Source organism: Haliotis rufescens, unplaced genomic scaffold (assembly GCF_023055435.1).
Source record: "Haliotis rufescens isolate VD_foot unplaced genomic scaffold, xgHalRufe1.0.p SCAF_17, whole genome shotgun sequence".
In the NCBI taxonomy this organism is placed as follows: Eukaryota; Metazoa; Mollusca; class Gastropoda; order Lepetellida; family Haliotidae; genus Haliotis; species Haliotis rufescens.
The window spans coordinates 1,157,705-1,167,500 of NW_025963857.1; the positions used below are offsets into that span (position 1 = coordinate 1,157,705).

At 42.5% G+C, this 9,796-nt stretch overlaps 2 protein-coding genes across 2 annotated transcripts in view; one reads left to right on the plus strand and one right to left on the minus strand.

Annotated features, from left to right (window-relative positions):
* Positions 1-1,176: 1,176 nt before the first annotated feature.
* LOC125381144 lies at positions 1,177-4,945 on the plus strand. The gene is made up of 3 exons (XM_048397388.1): positions 1,177-1,269; positions 1,596-1,719; positions 3,036-4,945. Exon 3 carries the CDS (start codon positions 3,603-3,605, stop codon positions 4,725-4,727), a length of 1,125 nt encoding a protein of 374 aa, XP_048253345.1. The 5' UTR covers positions 1,177-1,269; positions 1,596-1,719; positions 3,036-3,602; the 3' UTR covers positions 4,728-4,945.
* A 2,623-nt stretch (positions 4,946-7,568) lies between these two features.
* LOC124130630 (E3 ubiquitin-protein ligase TRIM56-like) overlaps positions 7,569-9,796 on the minus strand; it is a 4,207-nt gene continuing 1,979 nt past the window's right edge. The window contains exon 3 of the mRNA XM_048397387.1: positions 7,569-9,126. Coding sequence (XP_048253344.1) covers positions 7,703-9,126 — 1,424 coding nt within the window. The 3' untranslated portion in view covers positions 7,569-7,702. The remainder of the gene's footprint in view (positions 9,127-9,796) is intronic.

A 9,796-nucleotide genomic window follows, 5' to 3' on the forward strand; every position in this document is an offset into this window, starting at 1 on the left:
CAGGGACGCGTCCAGTGTATACTCCACAACAGTGTTTTGTTTTCCTGATGTTTGTTTTTGTCGTCTATTTATTGTTTATCAGTGTATCTGTAATTTATTGAACTATTTGAAAGAATTGACTTATTCGATTCCGATATGATCATCCTACATTTCCTATGCATGAATCACATGAGTCAAAAGTAATGTAAAGGATATTTGATTCCATTCAGTTTGGCTTAGTTCCCCACTAGGAGCTCAGTTGTGTAAGGCGCGTAATAGACTGTGCAGAGTTGCTTCCCTTAGACCATACCTGATGTCGTCATTTCGGGTCACAGATTCGCCCTGATTGTTTCTAGGGTTGTCAGCACCATACCTGTGCACGTGGGTTTCACCACAGTTGCAAACGTCTATTAACTACATCGAGTCCGACCACAAACACTCTGCCGGCGTGATGTAACTAAAAAAAAGAAAATACTGTTAATTAAGCGCTGTTAAAGTCTTTCAGCGAGTGAGTTTGGGTAAACTTTGAAAGCTGTTTCAGTTAAACAGGTGGGGAAATTACAGGCACGGGAAGGTGCGGGCAGCAAAAACATCATAATCAAGGCAAAGCTGGAATTCCGCACAGCAACCCTGCACAGCTAACTTTTGAGCCTTCGATCCTTTGGCAGCGTCATAGCACAACACGTTAAAAGATAACACTTGTTGTTTCCCTGCCTGGCGCTCGATGTTTAGGTAATAATACAAGGAGTGACTGGTTCGGTTTCATTACACTGCATGCGGGTATCCATTACAAACTGCAGTAAAGTGCTTCCCTTCCCCCCTCTCCCTCTCCCATCTACACCGTAACTTATAGTAATTGTAATATTGAAATATACATACCTTCACACGATAGTGGCCAAAATTACAACATGCGCTTCAACATCCACTAGCATTCCTTTGTTTCAGGATATTTGGTAAAGCATTTAAACCCTTTCGCAAAATGGAATCTTTTGCATGAACTCAAAAGTTGAACTTGTAAATACTCAGTTTGATTGAATTCCCGACATATTACAACACTTCCGCCCACCAAACATCGCCTCAGATGCAATATGTGTGCAGTCATACAAAAAACATGCACAATACAAATGTTATACTGCATTTACTATCGATATTGCAACATATGGTGACCAGCTAGCTGCGTGAGAGCGTTTATGAGCAGCCTGTGTCAGTGTACAGCCCCGCCTCTTACAATACCGAGACAGACAGTCAGTCCAGCAGAATGGTTGGAGGAGACATCTGACGAAACTAAAGGTATTTTCTTGATTTCTGAGATGGTATGTTGACTGGTGCTACATCATAGTGAAGTGGTATTTTCTTTGTTTCTGTGTCGAGGTATAATTTCTGTTTGTTGTATTGTACATTGTCTTCCTATTGGACAGCATTTTCTGACATTACTATTAGTGACACAGGACTGAAACTGCACCATCAGGTTCATGGTTACAGCTCTTGTTAACATGTATCAATTACAAATATCTGACTGTCTTGCAAACCATGACAGGTGCCTTTCATTGACAATATCTAGGTACATATATTATTCTCATGACATTATCTCAATAATCATGTTTATGTTTTCATAGCAACTGAGACTGTCTCCGTGGTCTAGTGGATAGAGCGACTGCCCAGACAGCAGAAGGTGTCTAGTCCGATCCCTGGCCACATCCTCGGCATAAAGGGGCTAAGACAAGAACTGGTCGGCTTGGAGTCAGTATATTGTGTCGGAGTGTGGTATTCATGTTAAATGGGCACGCGTGGCCCAGTCGTCTACGACGCCGTGATTCGCTGTGCACAGTTGCGTCCCTTGGGCACGTCAGAAACCTATGATTGTGGGTTCGAATCCCGGTTCGCCCCGATTATGTTTCTGGGATTGTCAGCACCATACCAATGCTCGTGGGTTTCACCGAAGTGGTAAACGTCTAAGGCCTGCATGACTTCGGGCTTTCCTCCCACATTAAGCTGACACGCCTGATATAACTGGAATAATGTTAAAAGCGATGTTACACCCAACTCACTCACTCACTTTTCATGTTAAAATGCGGCATGGTGTCTCAGTGGGCTAGCACTATGAAACCGGCATGAATTAAGTACAAGCAGCCACATATATACATAAACACATTCACATCCATTCTCTCTCTCTGTCTTACACACACACACACACACACACACACACACACACACACACACACACACACACACACACACACACACACACACACACACACACACACACACTTTACATATGCATCCAATAGACACACATGTGCACCTTAAGGGATTCGCTCAATAACGCAATAACGCGTTCCAAAACATAACTCTGTCTTTGTATTGTGGAGTGATTATTTGGGAACTGTGAAATGACACTGAGCTATTTTAAGGCATTAATATTTTCATCCACAAAGCTGTAACTCACGAACTGAGCTCTCACTTACTGACCGCCTTTATATGTTGTTCAGCATTGTTGTCATTGATAGGCATTGGAACGTGAACATGTGTCGGAGGAACATGAGCACAAACTACTTCATGTCTTTAAAGATCGTTGTATCATATCTACTCTATCATTTTAGATGGCAGTGCACCGACACTTGACAGACAATTTCTTGACGTGCAGCATCTGCATGGACGTCTTTGATGACCCCTGTACACTTGTGTGTTATCACACATTTTGTCGGAAATGTGTCGTTAGCTACACTGAAACCAGACCAGAAGCCATCAGTGCCAAGTCTCTCCTCTGTCCATTCTGTCGTAAGATGACCAAAGTAGTCAACTCAAACAGGCCAGTTGAACAGTGGGCACAGGAAGTGAAACCCAGCTTTTTGATTCAGGGTCTCTTGGATTCATTTAATCCCAAGCCAAAAGGTGTTTCCGAATAGGCTACCAGTGCTGAATCCTAACATTGCTACGTTCTTCATATTCCGGGTTTGTGAATTCCTTGTATGCACATTGAAAGGTTAAAGGTTATTTCGTAACATTATAGTTCTATTGTTGAAAAATAACTGACACATTTGTATGTATACTTGCAGATGCCCCGAAGTGCATCCTATAGCTATGTAGTGATGAAGGAGCGGCACCTCCAGCCACTGCTTGGTGTGCTGACTGTGACATCAGTCTTTGTGAGGGATGCCAGAAGGCTCACAGACGTATTCCTGCCACTCGTCACCATGACGTATCTGACCTGTCCACGGAGGTCAAAATTAACCAAAGACGCAAACCATTCTGTAAGCAACATCTAGATCAAAGCATGCAGTTCTACTGCAAAGATTGTAAGAAACTGCAATGTCAATCCTGTTGCATCCTGTATCACAGAAAGTGTGAGGCAATTCTACCGTTTGAATCTGTTATGCCAGAACTGATCAGCTGTGTTACAGGAGTTAAGGAAAGACTAGCGTCTCATTTACAAGCAACAGACAGTTTGCTAACAGATTTAGAAACCAAAAGGACTGAGGTAATAAAGAACAGAGTCACCGTTCAGTGTCAGATCCGATCCATAATCCAGACAGTCACAGAAGCCATAAAGAAGAAGAAAACGACAACTCCTGGACCAACTGGATGACGCCACTGAGAAACAGATCGAGCGACTGAAAACTGAAATGAAGTCTGAGGAGATGGCCAAGCAGATGATAAGTCATCACTCTGTGATGATAGACAGAGCTCTGGAGTCTGGAAGTGAAATGGACATCTATGAGATATACCTGTGGTGTGAGTCAGAGGAGTTTCCTACAGTATACGACCCAGATTCAGATATAAAATATGAACTGAGAGAGAAAGTATGTTTTATACATGATTGTGAAGAGATCTGTAACAATATACACGAGGTAAGCTTGGGTGAAATTGAGACCATATATGAAGATATGTTTGTTTCTACATCGACATCAGTTCTGCACGACACAGTGGACATACAAACAGAAGATGAGACAAGTTTACCTCATGTTTATGACGTGGCAGTGTTCAATGAAGGAGGTACAGACACCATAGTTGTAACTGATAATAACAACAAGTGCATCAAATCCTTCTACACACGCCATACTCAACCCTTTCAGAGTAAGCTCTCCGTTCAGAGCCCCCCTCGGCGGATTGCAAAACTTAATGCCCATCACATGGCAGCGACCCTTCCCGAGACAAGGGAGATAATAGTGATTGAAGTGAACCCTGACCTTGTTCTTCAATCATACATTTCAACAAGGAAGAAGTACTTTGGTCTGACAGCCCTGACTCCGACTACCCTGGCAGCAGGATCCGGGTCGCCTCCCTGTGTGGACATCCTGGACATGGCGTGGAATGTATTGAGGACGCTGAATCGTGTCACAGATGGGGGAATCCTTGTATCAGATCCTTTATTCCTATCTACCACCAGTCAAGGTTACATCCTGGTGTCATGCAGTCATGCCCCAAGAAGTCAAATGCTATGTATGACACCAAACGGAGATGTTGTGTTTAATTATGTACCTACAGGACAACACCGAGTAATGAATCCATGCGGCATCACTGGAACAAACACAGGCGACATGCTTGTTGTTGACGACATGTCAAACAAAGTGTTTCATTTGAGTAGTTCAGGCACTTGGTTGAGAGACGTACTGACGTCAAGCGATGGCATCACTTTCCCTTATGGCCTGTACTTTGATAAACGGAGGCGTCTGTACGTCACCAACCGCCACTGTGTGATGGTCTACAGGTTCAAAACACGCACCAAACCAAGAGGACCTGAAGGGTGATCTCGGTGAGTCAACAAGTGAATATATATCACTTTGAATAGTGTAGGCGTGTTTACTGCTACTTCCGTGGTCCGAGGGCTGCGACTGTGTTCGATCCTGATGATGAGGTGACAGATGATGATAGATGCACAGAGGACGCAAGCGCATTGTAATGAAAGAACATGTTTACGAAACATTTACTTTTGGAAGGTAAAATAAAATCATTTTCTTAAGCTGTGTCCCCCTTTGTATTGACATGTGTATAAAAACTATTGTATTTAAAGTGTTGTATATTTTGGCTTTGGCGTGATTCGATTACTATTTTGAGGTGATAAAACAAGGCTGACAGCATCGGTGTCAGTTAAATGTGAATGTATGCAGCCACGTTATACTGCGGCGTGGTATCTCAGTGGGCTAGAACTATAAAGCCGGCATTATGGGACGAGAATGTTATATTGGTGGGGGATGTGGGGGGCTGTGATGAGTACACGGATGGGTAGTAGATGGGTGAAGGAGGGGTAGACTAGTAGTTAGAGCGTTCACAGGTCCTAGATCCTAGTCCCCACATGGATTCAATGTATGAAGCCCATTTCTGGTGTCCCCCGTGGCCTAAAATCATAGTAACATAATGTTTACTGTTGTATGCGTGACTACTTCTTACTCTGCCAAACATTAAACAGCTGATTACGTCACTGTTGTTCCCGACAGCGAAAAACGGGTGAAAACTGAACCTTGTTCACATTAACACAAATAACACCTAACATCGAGTGTCTCAACAGAATTTGAGGAAAAGCAATAAACACAAACACCCCTGGTAAATCAAATGTGCAATTGAAGAAGGGACACTGTCATATGTAATTGGTGACTTTTTAATTGAAACATAGCTGCCATTTAGAGAAACTACAACCTGCTTCTACGCGGATGTGACACTTGCATCTGTAGGTTTAGCACCCTTAATCACAAGCATATTCTACGCCAAATAAACGGAAACATTTGCCATTTATATGTGTATGATCTGGGCAGAATATTATTTCGAGAACAGAAGCATATATGCTGTGTAGGATTCTGTTTACAATTCACGAAACATCCGTAACCGATCATATACCGTTTTACCGATTGAAGCAAACTTATTATTTACAGAAATAACCTTTGGGCAACGAGGAAGTACGTGTTATCTGTTCCCAGTGGTTTATAGTGAGTTCAGAGCCTTGGCGAGGTATTAATACTGACGATGAAACGGATGTTTATCTGTAAACTATTTTCCGTACTTCTGATAGATAACCATGGCATTCACGACTGTTTCATGGAATTATAAGTATATGTAAATTAACCAGCTTGTCAGCAGTGTTGTGATCGCTCATGTTTTCTAAACTTGTCCTTGGATGAATGAACAAAACAGCATCAATATATATGGAAACAATATGTATTTGTAAGTAACGGGGTCACATGAGATTTTAACCACCATTTCTCCCTTCACATCACACAGCGTTAACTGATGTTTGTTACAAAGACATGCGTCGCGTTCCACGAAAAAAACCAAGCGCTGAAACGATCCCTTTTCACATCGTACAACGGGTTCCATAGTGGTGTGGTGTGTGTAATGTATTCATTTAAACAAGAAAGACAATCTGTACAAAGGTAGTGACTGCACTTTTATTATGACAGAAATGTAAACACACGGATATGCATGTACATGTTAACAAATACACTTAACCTGACAGGAAGTGGTTAATGGTGTAATTATCAGAGTTTTATTGTATTTAAAAATATATTATTATATACTTCACGGGGCAATAAGGCTTTAGTTTCCAGCAGTCGCTTACATGCCAAAACAATGCGCGCCAATTGTTTGTTTATTGTTCGTCGCAGCACTCGGCAGTATTCCAGCTATATGATGGTGGGCTGTAATAAGTCCAGTCTGGTCAGATAGTCCATTGATTCATATCATGAGCATCGATCAATGTATTTGGGATACGATGACATACAATCAACCAGGTCACCTGATCCATTAAGTCGCCTCCAACAACTGGCACACATTGTTGCTGACCTTTGCTCTTGCCCGAAATCCGCCCTGCCCTCCCCTCCCCGCCAACATAAATATACACGTAATACATGCACACTCAGTCACGGAATATTTGTTTGACGGGTGACAATTCCAGTTCTATGCATTCATTGTTCACATACACCACATTGATGTCTCTCAGCTCCACATCAATGTCAGACACAAACATCGCGAACACCTGGTGTGGGTACAATAAAACTGCGCACCCCCCAACCACTGCCTCACATAATAGTTCTTAAACGTTCTTCTTTCTTTTAGGAAGCGGAATCGGTGCACTTAATTCTTGGTAAAATTAACGTATCGGTTTGATTAGTTTCAACAAAATCAGTTAATGCACTAACGTGTCACTGGATATTCTGGTTCATGGATCACTTTACAGACCGCCGTCTCACGATACGAGTACAGCTGTGCCGCGTCAGGGACAAATACTTCCGTTGTCATGAAAATTGTGTGATTGGCGAGTGCTACCGATAGGGCCGGACATGTTTACCCTTTTTGGCGAACACCTGGTGTCATCACTCAATATCACTGGTCCATCCATATAAATTTCATAACTATTTTGCACTTCACGTCACATTTTAATCTGTTTCGGCGGACAGTCTAGACTGATTGTTCTCTTGTATTGGAAATTCATATTTACATAAACTATTGTCACTCAGATGGTGAAGGATTCTATCAGGTACAATCGTTATGCATCCACATCTTAGGTGTTTCTTGTAAATCTGTAGATCTTCACACAGTCACCATCGGTGACATACAGGTGCTGACTTTCAGACAGGTAGAGACAATACGGAGATGTAATACCATCACGTGACGTCAACACCTCCCTCACAAACGTCCCAGAAGCGCTGAGTTGAATCACACGATTTGCAAAGTGATCTATAACCAGGATATGTCCTGTGTTGGTTTCAGTGATTCCACGAAGGGAAGGACTCTACTGTAAAGGCTTATCCCTGAACACAACCTCTCCATGAGGAGTCAGACAGAGGACTCTGCCGGCTCTGTATCCACAGCAAGACACGAGGATGTTACCCTGCCTGGTGGTACTGAGGAACCAAGGATCTGATACAAGTTTCCTTCCATCTGCGACAGGATCCAGGGTCCTCAACACATTCCCCGCCATGTCCAGGATGTCCACACAGAAAGGAGACACGGATCCTGCTGCCAGGGTAGTCGGTGTCAGGGATGTCAGACCCGCATACAACTTCCTTGTAGAGATGGATGATTGACGAACCAGCTCAGGCTTCACTTCTACTATTATTATTTCCTTAGTGTCAGGGAGAGTCACAGCCATTTTATTGTTGTTTAATTTTGCAATACGTCGAGGAGCGCTTTGTACCCCCAGCTTACTCTGACATGACTTCTTGTTTCTTTTGTAGAAGGATTTCACACACTTGTTGTCATAATCTGTGACAACTATGGTGTCTGTGTTGTCGACAACAAACACTGCCACGTCACGAGCTGCGGTTTTTTCCTGATCATCTTCTGCCTGTATGTCCACTGTGTCATACAGAACTGCTGTAAATGTAGAATCAAAAACATCTTCAAACATGATATCAATCACACCCAAGCATAGATCGTTTAGTTTCCCACACATCAGATGACGATCGTGTATGAAACAAGCCTTGCCCCCAGATACATCCTCCATACCTGACTCTGGGACAGACACAGTGGCTGCCTCCTCCGACTCACTCCACAGATACATCTCACAGATGTCCACGTCACTCTCAGACTCCAGAGCTCTGGCCAGCAACTCCGAGTGTTGACGAAGCATCTGCCTGGCCATCTCCTCACGCTTCATGTCTCCTTTCAGCTGTCCTCTTTGTTTCTCTGTGACGTTAACTATCTGTTCCAGGAGTTGTCTTTCCTTCTTCTTTATCAGGTCAATGGCAGTGTGGGTTGCTGATCGGACCTGAGACTGAAGGCTTGACTTGTTCTCATTAATTTCAGTACATTTTGCTTCCTTCTTTGCAAGGCGAGTGTTTGATGTTGCTAAATCAGACTCTAGTTTCTGTTTCACAGTTTGAAGAGTGTTTTGCATTTCAGGCAACACAGACTCAAGCGAGACAATGGACTCACACTTTCTGTGATACAAGATGCAACACGATTGACATTGTAGTTTCTTACAGTCCTTGCAGTAGAACTGCATCCTCTGATCTGGATGTTCTTTACACATAGGTTTGCGTCTTTTCTTTACCTTGACATCCCTTGACAAGTCAGATACCACATGGTGACGAGTGGCAGGGATACGTCTATGTGCCTTCAGGCATCCATCACAGAGTGAGACATTACATTCGACGCACCAAGCATTGGCTGGAGTTGTCTCCCCGTCCTCATCACATAAGTTGCAGTTATTTCCTGATAAGAAATATACACATGTATTATGCTGACATAGATAATATTTAAGGTGGTGTACAGAGAAATATAGAAAGTGCTTCACTTGAATAGGAAATATGAATATAAGAGCACCTATTTGCGTCATCTTTATAAAGACATTTATCCTTTCCTTTATCAGTACCCATTTAAGGGGCACCAGTGGCGCAGTCTTCTAAATCTGCATATCTGCATCCCTCAAATCCCAGAGTCGCCCTCGTTATGTTTCATGGTATGTCGGCACCATTCTTGTGCTCGTGGGTTTCACCAAAGTGACATTTGACATCGGATTGAGTTTTCCACACACATCAAACTGACACGCGATGCTATAACTGGAATACTCAAGTACACATTTCACGTTTAGGTTGGTTCGTTTTGGTTTTCCAACATAGAAAATACAGTACCTGTTTAAAAAATACAGTACCTATCAACTAGTAATAAAAAAACCTGCAAGCAGCATTCGTCTTTAAAGCTTAAAAGTCATTCTTGCGAAGACATGTTAGAATGTCACTAAAAATATGTGTCTATGAACTTGATAATAACAAAATTCTGTTGATACAACAATAAATTGAGAAATGTATTTTTGTGTTCATATGCAATAATAACGGCGTTGACATTACATGGCATTGTGACCAGACAAGGTCAATTACCTTAC

What these genes read in the sequence shown, in the direction of transcription:
- LOC125381144 (XM_048397388.1), top strand. Translation starts at nt 3,603, where the DNA reads ATGAAGTCTGAGGAGATGGCCAAGCAGATGATAAGTCATCACTCTGTG.